We start from the raw sequence: 19948 nt of genomic DNA on the forward strand, positions 1-19948 counted from the left end.
AATCTTTGCACAGGGCAGAGCTGAAGTGTGCCTCGGTTACTCCTGTCTGGACGGCGCGCTCTTGTACTTTATCGCAGGCTGTCAAGAGCCATGGCGGCGCCACGGAATCATACGGAAAGCAGTGGATGATCGGTGACATCGTCGGCTGCATGTTGGACCTCCACGACAAAACAATAAGTGAGTTCCCGATCCCGGTGAATTGGAATGGTGCAGGCTGAACTGGAGGCAAATGGAAGGCGCCTTTGTTCTGCAGTGACGCCGATGGGCTTGCGTTTAACACTAGAAATAATCTTCAATATTTGACCTTCCATTTGCGTCCTGAACCTGTCAGAAATTAATGTCATAGTGATTGCTCTCAACTCGCTTTTTGTGCTGCGACTTGGAAACGTTGCTTAGTAAATGCGTTCTTAACTTTATTTGACACGCAGGCTTCTCCCTGAACGGAGAACTGCTGCTGGACAACCTCGGCGGTGAAGCTGCCTTCTCGGACATTCCTTGCGGCGACGGCGGTACATGCTCTCTCGAATTCACATGCAGATGGGGACGATATGACTGAATGAGCCTGCTCTGCGGTTTGGTCCCCTCGCGCACTGAGGGCGGTCACGTGAGACGTTTGCGTAATCGCAGCAACAGGAGCGGGTAGAAAGTTCTCCCCAAATTGAAACCACGCGCCCCTGTTTCTTTTTTCCCCCTTGCATTAATTACGATTGCAGTACCTGCTTGCATGTTAATGAAACGGTGCTAGAAGGAACAGATAATTTTCTTTTCTTGAAATTTAACAGCGCTAAATATTTTTACGAATTCATAGAAAGACATGACACGATTGGCGCCTTCTATGTATTCGTTGTAAAATGTAAAATGCGGGGCCAACTAGGTCCCCACCGTGTTTTATTCAGAAACAGACGATCGATCGGGCGGAGTGCGCCGATTTACTGCATGGGTTCCAAGTGACGGGCCTTTGCCCTGGCCGAGCCTTTGGTCATGCTTAAAAGAAAGCGAACAGTGTTGTGTTTTCTTTTCTAAATTTAGATATATTAAACAGACCTTCCAAACTATTCGCCCTTCGCGTTGGTGAACTGACAATGCCAGCAATGTCGCAGTCCACTTGGGTGACTGTACTTGCCAATGCGCCGTTCTGGCCGTCACGAAGACCTCTTTCAAGAAAAACTAGACTGCAAATCAAAACGGAACAGTGCATAAAGTGTTTATATTCTAAGTCCCGTGATCTTTAACCCGGAGCGCTCCGCTCCCACCATGTGTGCGCTGTGGCTGAATGCAAAAAATCTAAAATAATTTGATGGCTACCAGTCACCGCTGCCACTGAAATGAAACAACGCTACATTTCGTTCTGCAAGCCGCTCAACGCAGTGCAGTAGAGAATAAGTTTTCTATTCCACACAAGCTTCGAATAAATGCCTGCACTGTCACGCCCCTTTCGAGAAGCGCCTGCGGTCGAAGTAGCCGAAGAAGTCAGCGCTTTTTTCGAGACGCGTGCCACGTTGACCAATTCAGTCCGGGTGCTCCCGCTTCGGCAAACTCCCAAAGGCGTCCCGAGAGCAGCAAGGCACGCAGCCACGTGTGGTGTACACCATCCTTGCTCCCGAGTAAAGGAGGCTTTCATGTGTTCTTAGTTATCGGTCATTTATTATGAAGGCGCCCCCCCGTTCGTCTCAACTCATGGCAATGACTGTTCCACCGCCAATCCCAAATCTGACAAAATGGCACGAATAAGCGGTTCGAAGTTTTCACTTTGCTCGCAGTAGCTTGTGCAGCGAATTTCTTGAGTGTTCGCGCAGTCACTCGTGCATGCCCAAAAAGTTGAGCTAGAACAGTGTTGGTGTTTATCGAATGCAGCGCGGACCACCTAAAAGCCGCAAGGAGGTATCCTACCCAGCATGCCACGAAGCAGATGGCGCCACTTTATGTCCTCATGCCCTGCAGACCACAAGCAGTAGAATGCGCTCAAAACACTCACACAATGTTCAAGATGAGTGCATGACGCCAGGAAGAAAGACACGTGTAACTCAGATAAAAACGGAGAGGACGCCCACCACGAACAGTGAATGTCGAATATCCTGCAACAAGTGAACGATGTCGCTGAGACTTTATCGTCCATATGTCGTTTGTCCTGCTCTTCTGGAAAGTTCTCTAAGGTATTCGCTTAATACCTATAATGTGCAGTTGGGTTGGGTTACATCAAAAACGAATGCACTCAACAGCAGAAGGTCGGAAGGCCGCCACCATAGCTAATTTGGTGCTAGTATTACTACTAATCACCCCGCCGTTACGGTGCTCTACTGTCATAATAATTACCTGTTAAATAAAATAACTCAAGTCACTGGTGCAATGGGTCAATCACAATACTTCCTTCGTACACAAAATAAGTTGCTGTTTTACAATTAAATCTTCATTGGTCATGATTGGTCATCGTCGGCTTTGCATTCATATTTGCCTAGGAGTCCTCATACCTTACACCACCCCTTGTGCAATGGTGCCGTGGTTCAGGGGTGGCAGGTGCTGCCACCGGTTGGTCTTGTGCGACCCTAGTTGCTCGTCCCGAGCAACCTCTCTCGATCGGCCATTTATTAACTTCCACCTACCAGAGTGGTTACTTTGCTCACAATTCGGTGAGTAGGTTGTGGTGATATCACAAGGTAACGCGACCTACAGTGGTTCAGGGGTGGCAGGTGCTGCCACCGGTTGGTCTTGTGCGACCCTAGTTGCTCGTCCCGAGCAACCTCTCTCGATCGGCCATTTATTAACTTCCACCTACCAGAGTGGTTACTTTGCTCACAATTCGGTGAGTAGGTTGTGGTGATATCACAAGGTAACGCGACCTACAGTGGTTCAGGGGTGGCAGGTGCTGCCACCGGTTGGTCTTGTGCGACCCTAGTTGCTCGTCCCGAGCAACCTCTCTCGATCGGCCATTTATTAACTTCCACCTACCAGAGTGGTTACTTTGCTCACAATTCGGTGAGTAGGTTGTGGTGATATCACAAGGTAACGCGACCTACAGGTTACCCACTTAGGTTGCTTCTCCGGGGGAGGTTTCCCAGGCCACTCTACGGCGCCCTAATTATCGCTCACAACGCCGACGCCGGATTTTTGACGTAACGGGGCCTTTAACGCCATAATTATAACAGATCTATTAAATATCATGATGTAAAAAATATTGCGAAGGAAACACGAAAGACGGACAGGACGACACAGACAAGCGCTACATCATGAACGTTCACCAACTCGCAAAACTTTCCGCTTTAGTGCGATTTATAAATATCGCTGTAGTCATCACCACCGGCCTGACTACGACCACTGCAGGACAAAGGCTTCTCCCATGTCTCTCTGATTAACCCTGTCCTTTGCCGGCTGCGCCCACCCTATGCCTGCAAAATTAATCTCATCCGTCCGCCTAACCTTCTGCCGCACTCTGCTACGCTTTCCTTCTCTTGGGATTCACTCCGCTACCTTTTGAGGACCAGCGGTTATCTTGGCTTCGCATCACATGCCCTGCCCGAGCCCATTTCTTCCTCTTGATTTCCGCCAGGCTGTCATAAACCCGTGTTTGATCCCTGACCCCCTGTGCCGTCTTCTGGTCTCTTAACGTTACGCCTATCATTTTTCTTTCCATGGCTCGCTGCGTTCTCCTAAACTTAAGCTGAACCCTTTTCGTTAGCCTCTACGTTTCTGCCCCGTGGATGAGAAACGGTAAGATAAAGCTGTTATGTTTACTTTTCTCTTTATAGATATAACTGGCAATCACAATAAGAGAGAACATGCCAAATTACTGCACCCTATTCCTATTCTTCTAGTTATTTCATGCTTTCATTCACACAGCGCGAAGACTAACACGGACAAGAGGAGGCAGACACCACAAAGCGCCAATGCAGCGCTTTGGGGCGTCTCCCTCCTCTTGTCCGTATTCGTCTTCGCGCTGTGTGAATGAAAGCATGAAATCCCCACTCGTCCAGCAACTTATTTGAAGCTAGTTATTTCCCTCTCGTGATCCGGATCAGCTGTCACTACCTGCCCTAAGTAGACGAATTCTTTTACCGCTTCCAACAGCTCGCTTCCAATTGTGAACTGCTGTTCCCTTCCGAGACTGTTGAGCATCACGTTGGTTTTCTGGGTATAAATTTTTAGGCTCACCTTCTGCGCTGTCTGTCTATCTGTCTAACTCATTGATCATTTTCAGCACGGATAATTTCTAGAACAGTTGGTCCGACATGTTCGAGGGTAAAAAGAGCCGCGATAGGAAGAAGGCGTAGAAAAAGAAGCGGAGAGGACGAGCGGTCCTCGTCCTGTCCATTTCTCTTCCTACGTGCTGTTCCTGTCGCGGTATTTTTTACCCTTGAACTTTGATCATGCTTTGCAGTTCATCACCTGGGTGACTCAGCAAGGCAATGGCATCAGCGAATCTCATTATTTAGGTATCCGTCATCAACTCTTATCCCCAGCTGTTCCCGATTCAGGCCTTTTCTGAAAAGTTAGTGAATACCATTGGCAAGATCGTGTCTCCCTGTCTGACACACTTTCTTCTTAGAAGTTTATTGCTAACTTGTTGGAGGACTATGATAGCTGTGCACCTGCTACAGATATCTTCCAGTATTTTTACATAAGGCTCTTGGCGGAAAATCTTCAAGCGCCGACCAATCGTTAAAAAGATGACGTTTCGGCCCCGGCTTACGGGGCCTTGTTCACAATAAGGCTCTTCAACACCCTAATTCGCAATGCTTTCAGGACTGCCGAAGTTTCGACTATCTCAAATGCTTTCTCATAATCGGCCAAATTTTGCGCCTTTCTCTATCACCTGAATGAAAGTGTGGATATTATTTATTGTCGTGCACCTTTTAAAGAAATCTGCTTGATCAGTTGGTTGATTCAAGTCTAAGGTTGTCCTGACTGCATTAGTGATTACATTAGTAAACACCTTATTAGCAACGGACAGTAAACTGATCGGTCTGTAATTTTTCAAGTCATTGACGTTTTTTTATGGACTAAGATGACTTGATCATTCTTCCAAGCTTCTGGTATACTCGCGGTTATAAGGCATTGCGTATACAGGGTGGCTAGTTTTTGTAGTTTTTCTCTGTCCTTCAACAGATTTGTTTTTACCTGATCGTCACCAGCTGATTTTCCCCTTTGCATTGCTCCTAAGCAAGGCGGAAATTTGGGCGAGTTGGTAAGTGTTCATTTTCGCTCTCAGCGCAACATGAACGGGACACAAGACGAAGGACTAGCACAAACAGGCGCTGACTATCAACTGGTTTTTTTTATTGAAGAGCGAAAAGCATATAAATACGAACAGTGAACTACTTATCAATCAACAAAAGTTATATGGAAGGCACATGGGAGGTTAGATAGCTCAATTCCCTCTCGGATAACGTTATGGAAGGGCTGCTGATACATTTTGCGCCGTTGTGGTAAATATAAAAAGCTTTCATAACTTCGCGTGTTAATTTATTGTTATGTCGGAACAAGATGCGCGTGTTCTTGTAATCGGGAACACATTGGCATTTTTTGCACTGGAAAGACGCCTGGGCAAGGGGGTCCCCTTTAGCTCTCCTTTCTGCATGATCCTTTTCATGCCTGCATTGGCATTGCCTGCTGTGGGATCCTGTGTGAGACATCGGGTCATTTTTTCTGGTATTTTCATGCTCCATCAAGCGTTTGTTAACGCACCTGCCAGTCTGGCCAATGTACATGGCACCGCAAGAGAAGGGGACCTGGTATACCACCCCTACCTCGCAAGGTATAGATGGCGACACATGACGCACTTGACAAGCATCCCTCTTGCTCTTGACGTAGTGCCTCTGATTCACCTGTTTGCACATTGCGCTAAGTTTTTTATGTGCAGAAAAGACGACATCAACGTCGTATCTACCCGCAACTTTTTTCAGCCCATGTGACAAGCAGTGTGCATACGGGACCTCAGCCGGCTTTTTCTTTTTGGCTTCTTTCGGCTGAGCCCCATTCTTGAGCTGCCTAAGAAGTTTCTCCGCTGCCCTGGAAATGAGTTGATCTGGGTACCCGTTCACACGTAACCTGCCTGTTTGCGCCGAAATGCTCTCTCGCGTCCTTTTATGGCAAGATTTCCTGAGAGCTGATTGCAGGCAAGATGCGGCAATGCCTTCTTTTATGAGCTTAGAATGGCCAGACCGGAAGTTTAGCATTGGTTTGGCAGTCCTCGGGCGATACCACCAACACAAATGTTTTCCCCCCACACAGTGCCAAATCCAAAAACTGCAGTTCTTTGTTTCTGGGAACCTCAGTTGTGAACTCCAGCCCACGTCCGCATTCCTTAAAACTTTTCAGAACGTCGACTAGACTTCTAGGCAAACTGCCTGTTCGGGTGAGCACCAAGTAATCGTCGACATACCGAAAAATTCTGACAACTACCCCATCCAATGCCTTTTCAATTTCCCTATCAACCCTGCTTAAAAAGATGTCGGCTAACACAGGTGCCACCCTGGAGCATATGCAAACCCCCGACGCTTGTACATAAGCCTTTCCCTCCCAATCAACCACTGTTGATTGCCACAACTTGAACAAGCTGGCTGAAGCAGCCAACAAGTCAACGGGTCACCAGCTCGAAGTCTTTTTCACCGCTAAGACGCACAAGCCAGTGTATCCTTTTCGTTCCATCGTCATTGAACGGGGGACTTGGCAGCATGTCGTCTCAGGGTATCTTCAGAGGCAACTGGCTTCTTTGTGCGTTCCGGACCCATTTGTGATTCCCAATTCGGACTTGCTGGTCGATTTTCTCAAAACGGATAACCCTGGTAACTGCATGTTTTTCAGCATTGATGTGGTGTACCTTTATTATTCCTTGCCACATTGTGAACTCATGAAAGCTGTGAAGATGTGCATAACACAGGACAATGATGAAAGTGCTTTTATCGATGGATGCGGTGTCTCGGTTGACTGTTTTTTAGAAATCTTGTCCTTTTATCTATCTGCAACAGTGGTTGATTAGGAGGGAAAGGCTTATGTACAATCGTCGGGGGATTGCATAGGCTCCAGGGTGGCACCTGTGTTAGCCGACATCTTTTTAAGCAGGGTTGATAGGGAAATTGAAAAGGCATTGGATGGGGTAGTTGTCAGAATTTTTCGGTATGTCGACGATTACTTGGTGCTCACCCGAACAGGCAGTTTGCCTAGAAGTCTAGTCGACGTTCTGAAAACTTTTAAGGAATGCGGACGTGGGCTGGAGTTCACAACTGAGGTTCCCAGCAACAAAGAACTGCAGTTTTTGGATTTGGCACTGTGTGGGGGGGAAAAACATTTGTGTTGGTGGTATCGCCCGAGGACTGCCAAACCATTGCTAAACTTCCGGTCTGGCCATTCTAAGCTCATAAAGGAGGGCATCGCCGCATCTTGCCTGCAATCAGCTCTCAGGAAATCTTGCCATGAAAGGACGCGAGAGAGCATTTCGGCGCAAACAGGCAGGTTACGTGTGAACGGGTACCCAGATCAACTCATTTCCAGGGCAGCGGAGAAAATTCTTAGGCAGCTCAAGAATGGGGCTCAGCCGAAAGAAGCCAAAAAGAAAAAGCCGGCTGTGGTCCCGTATGCACACTGCTTGTCACATGGGCTGAAAAAAGTTGCGGGTAGATACGACGTTGATGTCGTCTTTTCTGCACCTAAAAAACTTAGCGCAATGTGCAAACAGGTGAATCAGAGGCACTACGGCAAGAGCAAGAGAAATGCTTGTCAAGTGCGTCATGTGTCGCCATCTATACCCTGCGAGGTAGGGGTGGTATACCAGGTCCCCTTCTCTTGCGGTGCCATGTACATTGGCCAGACTGGCAGGTGCGTTAACAAACGCTTGATGGAGCATGAAAATACCAGAAAAAATGACCCCCTGTCTCACACAGGCTCCCACAGCAGGCAATGCCAATGCAGGCATGAAAAGGATCATGCAGAAACGAGAGCTAAAGGGGACCCCCTTGCCCAGGCGTCTTTCCAGTGCAAAAAATGCCAATGTGTTCCCGATTACAAGAACACGCGCATCTTGTTCCGACATAACAATAAATTAACACGCGAAGTTATGGAAGCTTTTTATATTTACCACAACGGCGCAAAATGTATCAGCAGCCCTTCCATAACGTTATCCGAGAGGGAATTGAGCTATCTAACCTCCCACGTGCCTTCCAGATAACTTTTGTTGATTGATAAGTAGTTCACTGTTCGTATTTATAAGCTTTTCGCTCTTCAATAAAAAACCAGTTGATAGTCAGCGCCTGTTTGTGCTAGTCCTTCGTCTTTTGTCCCGTTCGTGTTGCGCTGAGAGCGAAAATGAATTGCTCCTAAGGCTTTCTTTACTTCCTCTTTCGTTACTGGCTGGATGTTTCCAGTGCTGTGCGCTACTGCCTCTCTCATTAACTTCCTGATTACATTGGGTACTGTATATATTTGAGCGGGGCTGTTCGGCTACATTAACTGCCGTATGCATATTTCTAATGGCTTAGCCCTCTTTGCTTCTTAATGAATGCATCTGGTTTTTGCCTATGACTATTGTCCTCTTCACCGCTCTTAGGTAGTACCTACGTTCTTTAGAGCATGGTCTTTTCTCTACATATTCAACTTGCTTATGTCGGCCACCTTGCGCTTATTGATTAACTTTGATAGCTCTGCCAGTTCTGTTGTGTATTTGATGTTAGACGCCTATATGCTTTGGTGTTTCTTAATGAGATCTTTAGTTTCCTGGGACAACCTTCCGGTATCCGGTAGAACCAACCTGCCGCAAACCTAGTCATCTTTAAATCATAAGTTAGGAGCAATATAACCAACCTCAGGAAATAAATCGGAGTAAGCAAAATAGTATTAGACTATCTCCTGTGCTCACCTCTTTTTTCATCGCTCAAGCGTGACGCTTCCTTCCTTTTACGATGCAGGCTTTCAACGATTGAAGCTAACACGTGTTTCTGTTAGCCCGCCGCCTCCGTGCAGTTTTCATGTCAATACTTTCTTCAATCACATGACGACATGACTTGTCGTGAAGAAAGGAAAAAAGGAAGTAGGAAAAGTCAGTGGTGATGTCGTAAATATCTAAAGTGTCACACTATCTCAAGAAGGTGGGCCAGTGGTCACACGTGAAAGTTTTGTTCACGGCACCTGAAAGATTTCTTTATGGGGTTTAACATGCCAAAGGAACTCAGGCTATGAGGGACGCCGTAGTGGAGGGTTCCGAATTCCGAAAATTTCTACCGCCTGAGGTTCTTTAACGTGCACTGGCATCGCACAGTACACGGAGCTGTAGCATTTCACCTCCATTCAAATGCGGCCGCGGTCGGGATCGAACCCGCGTCTTTCGAGTCAGCCGCGCACCACAACCACTGAGCCACCGCCGCGGCACCTGAAAGATTTTGAGCTTGTGTAAGATGAATTGCCCGGTAAAGAAATTAAAGCCCGGCTGTGCTAAGAGACACAGGAACACGTATGTCCCTTGTCGGCAGGGAGTGGGGCACAAAATTCCACTGTCCTGTGATAAATCCTATATCGGGCAGCCTAGTAGACGTATAAATGTGGCTAGAAGAGCACGAGAACAAGTGTCGCTTTGGCATTGGCGGACATTTGGCGATACATTGCAAAGCGTGTGTCAGTGACCACCTTGCCAACCACTTTATGGGGCCACAGTTCTCTATTTTCACAGCGACAGCTAACAAAGATACGGTTGAAGCTTCCGAGATTGATAACTTTATCCAGGAGGGAATTTTAGTTTTTACCACGAATGGCCAGTGCTGTCGCAGGTTTTGTGTTCTGATGACGTTGTCATCGTTCTCTTTTGTATTTATCGGAGATATGGTTTATGGGGGTTTAACGTACCAAAGCGACTCGGGCTATCAGGGACGCCCTAGTGAAGGGCTCTAGAAAGTTCGATCACATGAGGTTCATTAACGTGCTCCGACATCACACAGTACACGGGCCTCTAGACTTTCGCCTCCATCGAAATTCGACCGCCGCGGCAAGGATCGAACCCGCGTCTTTCGAGCCAGCGGTCTTCTGGTGTTCAACGTCCTAAACGACTCAGGCTATGAGGGACGCCGTATTTAAGGGCTTCGGAAATTTCGACCACCTGAGGTTCTTTAACGTGCACTGACATCGCACAGTGCACACGTGTCTAGAATTAAGCCTTCATCAAAATTCGAGCGCCGCGACCTGGATCAAACCCGCGTCTTTCGGGTCAGCATATATATATATATATATATATATATATATATATATATATATATATATATATATATATATATATATATATATATATATATATATATAACAGACAAGGTAAAGGAAATGAGGGACTCGTTTTGACACACTTATGAAGGGAGCCAACAGTCACCGAAACCAAGGTGCATAGGGGAATTTTTTAAAATTTTTCTATAGTGTAGTGCTAATCAGTGGGATAATAATACTTAGATTAATCTATCGCCTTTAGAAGATTACTTATAAAGCAGCAGAAGAAACAACTATGGCGCCGGTGGGATCCGAACCCACGACTTCCGAATATCGCACCCGTTGCTCTACCAACTGAGCTACGGCGACGGCTGTCCAATCTGCTGCTTTCGTGGGTATTTATGTTTTGCGTGTAAGCGAACCTCGAGTTTTCACCAGCGCCGCACTCGTCCTTAGCGGCGGACGTAGCACATCCTGTAATACCGTGAGTGTGACGTGGAACGTCATCTAACGGCGAGGGCGGAAACTGTGCGAGAACCCCCTTATGGCATCAAGACTGTCAGAACCGCGACCCTTGTTAAGCTGTTAACAGACAAGGCAAATGAAATGAGGAGCACGTTTGACAAACATGAAGGAAGCCAACGGTCACCGAAACCAAGGTGCATAGGGAAATGTTTCTATTTTTTATATGTAGACCCGATCATTGGGAGAATAATGCTTAGACTAACCTTTCACTTAAAGAAATTTACTTATGAAGCAGCAGAAAAAACAACTATGCCGCCGGTGGGATCGGAACCCACGACCTCCGTATAACCCCGTCGACTGGGCGGACAACGAAAGAGATTGACTTCATGAGCGATTAAACGTATATTATCTATTCTGGCTTGACGCATGCGTGACGGTTACTCGAAGGAATGTGCACAATAAAGATGTCAGTTGTTAGTCCAGCCTCGTCCTGTATAAGTTCTCTTCTTGTCCCTCGTCTTTTTTTGGCTGGTAAAAACTATTCTTCGACACGTCATACCAACTGGCCCACCATTCAGCTTTGATTCAGTGCTTTTCTTCTACTGTTGGCTCTTTCATTTTATGTCAATCTCTGAGTAATCATGCCAACGTGTGCATCAGTGCCATAGCTTTGACAACCTGCAGTGCGCGCTACCTGATGTACTGCATCAAAAACAGTGTCCCTCCACCTGACGTGATTGGACTGTTCGGCTTACTGGAGCCATCGACGAGCCACTGGAGACGAATATGCCGAATCCTCAAGTCGGTATGCTGGAAGCAGGTTAGGAACTTGCGTGATTGGCTCAGAGCTGTGACGACTTCTGGCGCTGCAGGATGAGCTGAAGAGAGACGCTACCAGGACTCATGGCTTGTAGCACGCCTCGCCGAGTGCCACTGGAACCCATGTCGCGTGAGGCTACCTAGAAAGAAGAAGAGACCACCGAACCCAGCGCCTGTGGCGTACATTGATTGCGCAGCGTGTCCACAGAACGTCGAAGCGCTGCTGTCCAAGTGTACCAAGTACAGTTTGGTGCCTGATGTGAGGAAACACGAACTTCTGGCGGTTGTGAGGGGCGTCTCGAACTTGTCTCCTGCCCACGAAATAGAGAGGTGTTTGTCCGAGGGTATCGACTGCCTTCGGAAGCAAGGGAACGAAGTAGGCTCAAGAAAGGAGCAAGGCCTCCGCAAGGTGGTAAAGTTTTTCCGTGACTCGGAGTTGGCTCTACTACGGTCTGACACGAAAGGCCTTTTTGTGGTGCAGCCCACGGGGAGGTTTAACGAAAAACCCGCTGAAGCCAAGGAAAAGCATTTTATGCGCACACGGAAAAAGCCGACAAAAGTGAAATCCACTGCAGAAAAGATCCTTGAGGAATTGAATTTCGACCATGTGCGCAAATCAGTCCAGAAATGCTCCGAGAATACCCTGAAAGTGTTCTTCACAGCCAAGACACATAAGCCGTCGGTACAGTTGAGGGTCATCATTTCAGAAGAGGGTTCGTGGCAAAAGGTGGTCGGTAGTTACCTCCAGCGCCATCTGAACAGTCTGATACCTGAAGACCCTTTCGGGATGAAGAACTCTGTCGCACTCATTGAGGAACTTCAGCAAGAAGTGTTAAGAGCTAACTCGGCATTCTCAGTGGACACTGAAGGTCTCTTCTACTCTATCCCTCGATGGGGTTCACTGGTCACTGACCAAGGTCAACAAAAAATTACGTTTCGGGAGCGCTACGGCTCCCTTGTTCACAATGAGCAACCAGCTGGACGTCCCGGGCTTTTTGTAGCGGTTACTATCGTTTTGAGGCATTTCGCGTAGATAGGGTGCAACGTGCCGTCATTCTTATTTATTGTGTTGGGCGTAGTCTGGATGATTAATGACTCGAGATTTCGGCGGGCTGATACATTCTTTTTTCGTTGTCACTATATCTGCTTCATCCCAGTTAATTTCGTGACCAGTCTCTTGCGCATGCTCCGCGATTGCGTTCGTTGTCACTTTTCCTTTTCGTACATCGTACTGATGTTCTTTCAGGCGTCTCTTGAAGTCTTTCGTTTCCCCTATGTAAACTGATGAACAGTCGGCGCAGGCAATCTTGTAAACCACGCCGGGAAAACTGGCACGAGGGAGGTGGTGTTGCAAAATGGGTTGCAAGCCCCAAGGGTAGCGTTTGCCTGGCGGCCTGGGGCAAAGCTGGAAACATCCGAAGGTCCCGGCAAAGGATGAGTCGACTGGCAACAGAACAACTTGTTTATTCTGGCATCGCAAAAGAGCAGCCGGTCAGGGCGACCACGTTACTCGAAGGAAGAAATCGAAGTCTCTCCTTGGCGTCCGGCGCAGCTGTCTTTTTATACCCTAGGAGACGAGGGCAAGAAGGAACGGCTTGGGATGAGTCGCACAAGACGGCGACGCACGGACATGTCCAGACGTGACGGGCGCGTCCGCCGGGCCGGCGCCGGTCAGACCTCCTCGCCTCCCAGTTGGGGAGCTCCTCTCCCCGGCTGCCGCGCTTTGACAAGCGTGGGCACCAACATGCACACACACACACACGCACGCACGACGACACGTGGCACTGAAACCTGCCTGGACGCGCTTGCGGGAGGCGTTGCGGCCGCGATGAACGAAGCCGCGGCGTCCGTTGCATCCGCGCCGGCTATACCGCGCGTCGTAGGCGAGACGTAACAGACCGCCCCGCGGGAGAAGGAGATCCCGATGGTCAGGGGACTGCATCCGCTGTCCAGAGGGATGTCGCTCGATGATGCTCGTAATCGAAACCGATCGTCCCTCGACGTTGCTTGGAGCGCAGCGCACAGAGAAGGCCTCGTTCACATGTTCAGGATCACACAGGACACTGCAAAGTGACTTCGTGAGAGTTGCCATTTTTGTGCTCGTTCCCAGCAAGCGTTAGAACTACGCCGAAACGCAACCGCTCAGTCAGCAAGCACGAGACAACCCTCACTAAGCTCTGCCAGGCTCTTTCCCCTTTTATACTACTGCCTAGTTCCTTACAGTAGTCAAGCAGCACTCAGAACGCGTCCACAAATTGGAAAATTGCACTAGAAAGCACATAATCACTTAGAAACACTAAACAAAAGCAATATGTTAAAAATCCTGCCTCAGGAAGAAAACATCAGTAACAAACACTTTGAGGCGGATTCCTACGTTAGGGGCTTCGACTTAAGCCATCGGCGTTACCGTTGAGACTCCCCTTTTTGTAACGCACCTCAAAGGAATATTGTTGCAAAGCGAGGCTCCAGCGCAGGAGGCGGCCATTTTTGGGAGAGATGGTCTGCAGCCATTGAGAGGGCAGTGATCCGTCTCAATGATAAACCTCGAGCCGGCTAGGTAGCATGACAATTTCTGAACGGCCCACACGAGACACGCACACTCTTTCTCGGTGGCGCTGTACGCCTGCTCACGACAGGTCAGCTTACGACTAGCATACAGGACGGGGGTGTGTTCCACTTCTCCATTGTCCCTTTGGCACAGTACAACGCCCATGCCTCGCTCCACTAGCATCGCACTGAACAACGAACCCTTTTGTGTAGTCTGGCGATCGTAGCACAGGGCTGGCTTGTTAGGGCGCTCTTTAAGGCGCTAAAAGCTCTTTCCTTTGTCTCGCTCCAGACGACTGTTTGGGGCTCTGTTTTTCTTAGAGCATCCGTCAGGGGAGCCGCGATATCGGAGTACCTGGGGATGTACCTCTGATAGTAGCCGGCGACACCTAAGAACGACCGAATATCGGTCTTCGTGCGCGGTTGCGGGAAGTCTCGCACAGCGGCCACCTTTATTTCAGAGGGGCGGCGACGACCCTGTCCAATCACGTGACCGAGGTAGACAACCTCGGCCTGTGCTAATTGGCACTTGGGAGCCTTGACTGTCAAGTCCGCTTCGCGCAGGCGGGTTAGCACTGCCCGCAAGTGTGCCATATGCTCAGACCAGGATGCGGAGAATATCGCTACGTCGTCTAAATACGGTAAAGCAAATTCTTCCTGTCCCCGCAACACTTTGTCCATGAGGCTTGAAAAGCAGTATGGCGCGTTCTTCAAACCAAAACTCAAAACTTTAGGACGGAATGTTCCCATTGGTGAAATGAACGCCGCATACCTACTAGCCTCTTTTGTAAGTGGAACCTGCCAATAACCCCTGACAAGATCTAGGGTGGAAATAAACTGAGCGCTACTAACTTTCTCAAGGCGCTCCTCGATGTTAGGGATCGGATAAATTTGATCCTTAGTGATGGAATTAAGCCTGCGGTAGTCGACGCAAGGACGAGGTTCCTTGCCCGGTACCTCAACTAAAATCAAAGGGGAGGTATAATCACTCTCACCCGCCTCAATAACACCGAGCTGTAGCATTTTCTTTACCTCAGCCTCCATACTATCGCGCTGGCGGGGTGACACCCGGTACGCCTTGGATCGTACTGGCTCTGGCGAGGTAAGTTCTATATCATGAGTAAGGGACAGAAGTCCTACCAGGCCTCTCAGAGAACTGACCTTGAAACTCTTGTAAGAGTTGGTGTAGTTCGGTTTTCTGCTCAGGCGACAGCGGTGCTTTAATGATTAAGTCACTAATGACCTGATCAGTGTCTTCCCTGTTCGTCACTGAGCTTAGTCCCGGAAGCTCGACCGGAAGCTCTTCTAACTTTCCCGTGTCAGGCATTTCCTCTCCAGTACCTGGTGCCTTCAACGCTACAGGCTCAATTTTATCCAGTTCTGACGTGCTAGGAATATCAGCTTGCTGCGCCTCCGACCCTTTCTCATTGTTCGACAACGTCGGCCCCGCAACTACCGCCTTTGCAGCGAGCTCCCGAACTCTCGATCTGGTTAAAGGCCTGAACGCTAGCCTCACCAAACAAAAGCCCCTTCTCGCGCAGGAGGTGATCGGACCTGTTCGAAAATAGGTACGGGTACTGGGGGGCAGCATAGATGACACTACGGCCTCCGTCTCAAGTGCTCCGAAAGGTCCTTCAATAAACACTTTTGCTACGGGCAGACACACGCTATGAGCTTCCAAGGCTTGCTTGATCCATGCGCACTCGCCCGTGAACATATCGGGTTCTACGTAAGAGGGGTGAACTACATCCATGTAGCTGCGGAATCACGAAGCACTCGGCACTCTTTCCCGTTCACGAGGAAGTCTCGCATGTAAGGCTCGAGAAGCTTCATGTTCTCGTCAGTGCTACATAATGACAAACACACGACTTCTCTTTTTGTTTCTGGACACTGCGCCGAAAAGTGACACGGCTTCTGGCACGTATAACACACGCGCGCTGGCCTCCTCTCGAACCGCTTTCTGCGTTCGGCTTCGGCTGCCGCCGTCTCCTTACGTTCGGTCGGACTGCTTTCACTCGCATCCGCACTACGCGTGTCCCCCCTTGCTCTCATGGGTGTGAACTTCGGCCTCTCAGACTTGGAGCCAAATTCACCCCTTTTGACCGTCCTTAGCTCCGCGAGCCCGACGCGTCACAAACTCCTCGGCTAGGTCGGCGGCTTTAGCCACTGTACTAACGTCTGGCCTATCCAAGACCCAGTACCGCACGTTCTCAGGTAACCGACTATAAAACTGTTCCAGCCCGAAACACTGCAGAATTTTCTCGTGGTCACCAAACGCTTTCTCTTCTTTGAGCCACTCCTGCATGTTTGACATAAGCCTGTAGGCAAACTCTGTATATGACTCATTTCTGCCTTTTTCATTTTCCTGAAACTTCCGACGGAACGCCTCCGCTGACAGCCCTGTACTTTTTTAGCAGACTTGATTTCACTTGGTCGAAATCCTCTGCCTCCTCTCTCTTCAAGCGAGCGACTACGTCGGCCGCCTCGCGGGTAACAAAGTGAGCAAGCGCTGTGGCCACGTTTCCCGACGAGAACCCCTGCTTCTCGCACGTTCGCTCAAAGTTAACCAGGAACAAACCAATGTCCTCGTCCAAGCTTAAACGGCCGCATCAGGTCAGTCATTTTGAACGATACCCGTTCTCCTGCACCGTGTGCCTGACTTCCATTACGAGCGTCGTTCCATCTCTACCTCGAGACGCTTCATTTCCAAAGCGCGCTCTTCTTTCTCTTTTTGCTCTTTACGTTCGCGCGTCGTCTTTCTCTTTTTGCTCTTTACGTTCGCGCTCCTCTTTTTTGCTCTTTACGTTCGCGCTCGTCTTTCTCTTTTTGCTCTTTACGTTCGCGCTCCTCTTTTTGCTCCCTCTCCTCTATGGTCTCAAGGCATTCCGACAGCTCGTCATCCTCAGCCTCCAACTCAAGAATAGCCCCTTAGCAGTTCTGGTTTTCTGAGTTTGTCTGAGACATCCAGACCCAACTCTCTTGCAAGCTCCAGCAATTTCGGTTTGCGCAACGACTTCAAATCCATGGCTGCTCCGAATGCTGCTTTCTCTAATGCCTACTATTGTCTTGCCGCAAACTAACCCGGCAGCAACGACAACCACAATTACCAGCTCTGTTTCTGACACTAACAAAAGCCTGGCAAACTCAGAAGAGAAAGTCCCGCACTCCACCAAACCTCGCAGCCAAGAATTCAGCGCAGTCGTTCCGCTGCAGGCAACCAGTCATCACACAGGGCTCGTTGCACTGCTCCCGGATGGTCGTTGTGCTGCTCAGCATACAGTTGACCGCATATCTTCGCTGCTGGCCTCCGTTGTCGCGATCTCACCGCTGGCAACCAGTTGTTGCAAAATGGGTTGCAAGCCCCAAGGTAGCGTTGGCCTGGCGGCCTGGGGCAAAGCTGGAAACATCCGAAGTCCCGGCAAAGGATGAGTCGACTGGCAACAGAACAACTTGTTTATTCTGGCATCGCAAAAGAGCAGCCGGTCAGGGCGACCACGTTACTCGAAGGAAGAAATCGAAGTCTCTCCTTGGCGTCCGGCGCAGCTGTCTTTTTATACCCTCGGAGACGAGGGCAAGAAGGTACGGCTTGGGATGAGTCGCACAAGACGGCGACGCACGGACATGTCCAGACGTGACGGGCGCGTCCGCCGGGCCGGCGCCGGTCAGACCTCCTCGCCTCCCAGTTGGGGAGCTCCTCTCCCCGGCTGCCGCGCTTTGACAAGCGTGGGCACCAACATGCACACACACACACACGCACGCACGACGACACGTGGCACTGAAACCTGCCTGGACGCGCTTGGCGGGAGGCGTTGCGGCCGCGATGAACGAAGCCGCGGCGTCCGTTGCATCCGCGCCGGCTATACCGCGCGTCGTAGGCGAGACGTAACAGTGGTCTTTCACGTTTACAAGCTCATTTCTTATCTTGCTTGTTGGGACATGTGCAACATGGACGCCGTGCTGCGGAACATCCGCGCCAGCGCCTCGCTGATCCCCGGTACATACGGGATAGCGGCTCGTTTCGGTGCGTTAGCTCTTTCGTCTTCTCGGGCAGCAGGCTCACCTGATACAGCCACTCTTTGCGTGTTCCGAATGAAGGAAAGCGGGTGGCCGTTTCTTTTCAAATCTTTTTCCACGGTCTTCATTTCGTGGTTTACGGCGTCGTCTTCACTGCATACTTCCCTGGCACGGTTGATTAGAGATGCCACCACTGACCGCTTATGACTGACAGGGTGTGCTGAATTGAAATTTAGGTACCTTCCGGAATGCATCGGTTTCCGGTGGACGCGAAAACTAAGACCTGTTGGAGTACGTGTTACCACGGTGTCGAGGAACGGAAGGCAGCCGTCAGTCTCTTCTCAACAGTGAAGTTGATTGAGGGCTCAACGGCATTAAGGTGATCGAGGAAAGTGCGGGTGTGCTTCCGGTCTATGACGCAGAAGCAGTCGTCCACATACCTAAAAAATACTTTTGGTCGCGGTTGGAAGGTGGCCAAAGCTTTGCTCTCGATAGCTTCCATAGCGTTGTTAGCCGCTGTGACCGAGATGGCTGCCCCCCATTGCTGTGCCAAAGGTCTGCTGGTAGAAATTGCCGCTGTACGTAAAATATGTGTTGGTGAGACAGAATTGCAAGAGTTGGCAAAGTTCCGCTGCTTCGAACGGTGTCCGATCCTGCCACGAGGTGTCATTCTCGAGACGTTGCTTACATGTCTCAACTGCGAGATCAACAGGCACGCTTGTAAAAAGCGAGCAGACGCTGAAGAAACGATCTCATCTGTGTCTTCCAGGGCGACCTCTTTGATCTTGTTGATGAAGTCGGATGAATTCTTGATGCCTGTGCCTGTCTTGCCCACCAGCGGTGAAAGAACGCCATGAAGGTACTGTGGACAACGAGTATAAAGGAGACTTTCTAAAATCCACTATTGGGTGCAGGGGAATCCCTGGTTTATGCACCTTTGGTAGTCCGTATATGGCGGGCGCTGAGCCGTTGACAACGAGTATAAAGGAGACTTTCTATGTACAAACGGCTCAGCGCCCGCCATATACGGACTACCAAAGGTGCATAAACAGGGATTCCCCTGCGCCCAATAGTGGATTTTAGAAAGTCTCCTTTATACTCGTTGTCACAGTACCTTCATGGCAGTTCTCTCTCACGCTGGTGGGCAAGACAGGCACAGGCATCAAGAATTCATCCGACTTCATCAACAAGATCAAAGAGGTCGCCCTGGAAGACACAGATGAGATCGTTTCTTTCAACGTCTGCTCGCTTTTTACAAGCGTGCCTGTTGATCTCGCAGTTGAGACATGTAAGCAACGTCTCGAGAATGACACCTCGTGGCAGGATCGGACACCGTTTCGAAGCAGCGGAACTTTGTCAACTCTTGCAATTCTGTCTCACCAACACATATTTTACGTACAGCGGCAACTTCTACCAGCAGACCTTTGGCACAGCAATGGGGGCAGCCATCTAGGTCACAGCGGCTAACATCGCTATGGAAGCCATCGAGAGCAAAGCTTTGGCCACCTTCCAACCGCGACCAAAAGTATATTTTTAGGTATGTGGACGACTGCTTCTGCGTCATAGACCTGAAGCACACCCGCACTTTCCTCGATCACTTTAATGCCATTGAGCCTCAATCAACTTCACTGTTGAGGAAGAGACTGACGGCTGCCTTCCGTTCCCTCGACACCGTGGAAAACCGTACTCCAACAGGTCTTAGTTTTCGCGTCTACCGGAACCGACGCATTCCGGAAGGTACCTAAATTTCAATTCAGCACACCCTGTCAGTCATAAGCGGTCAGTGGTGGCATCTCTTATCAACCGTGCCAGGGAAGAGTAGCAGTGAAGACGACGCCGTAAACCACGAAATGAAGACCGTGGAAAAAGATTTGAAAGAAACGGCTACGCCGCTTTCCTTCATTCGGAACACGCAAAGAGTGGCTGCATC

At 49.4% G+C, this 19948-nt stretch overlaps 1 protein-coding gene across 1 annotated transcript in view; it reads left to right on the plus strand.

Annotated features, from left to right (window-relative positions):
- Positions 1-19948, plus strand: part of RyR (Ryanodine receptor) — a 1185515-nt gene that overhangs the window by 301584 nt on the left and 863983 nt on the right. Inside the window, 2 exon segments of the mRNA XM_077638630.1 lie at positions 78-177; positions 429-509. Coding sequence (XP_077494756.1) covers positions 78-177; positions 429-509 — 181 coding nt within the window.

This window comes from Amblyomma americanum, chromosome 9 (assembly GCF_052857255.1).
Source record: "Amblyomma americanum isolate KBUSLIRL-KWMA chromosome 9, ASM5285725v1, whole genome shotgun sequence".
NCBI classification, from domain to species: Eukaryota; Metazoa; Arthropoda; class Arachnida; order Ixodida; family Ixodidae; genus Amblyomma; species Amblyomma americanum.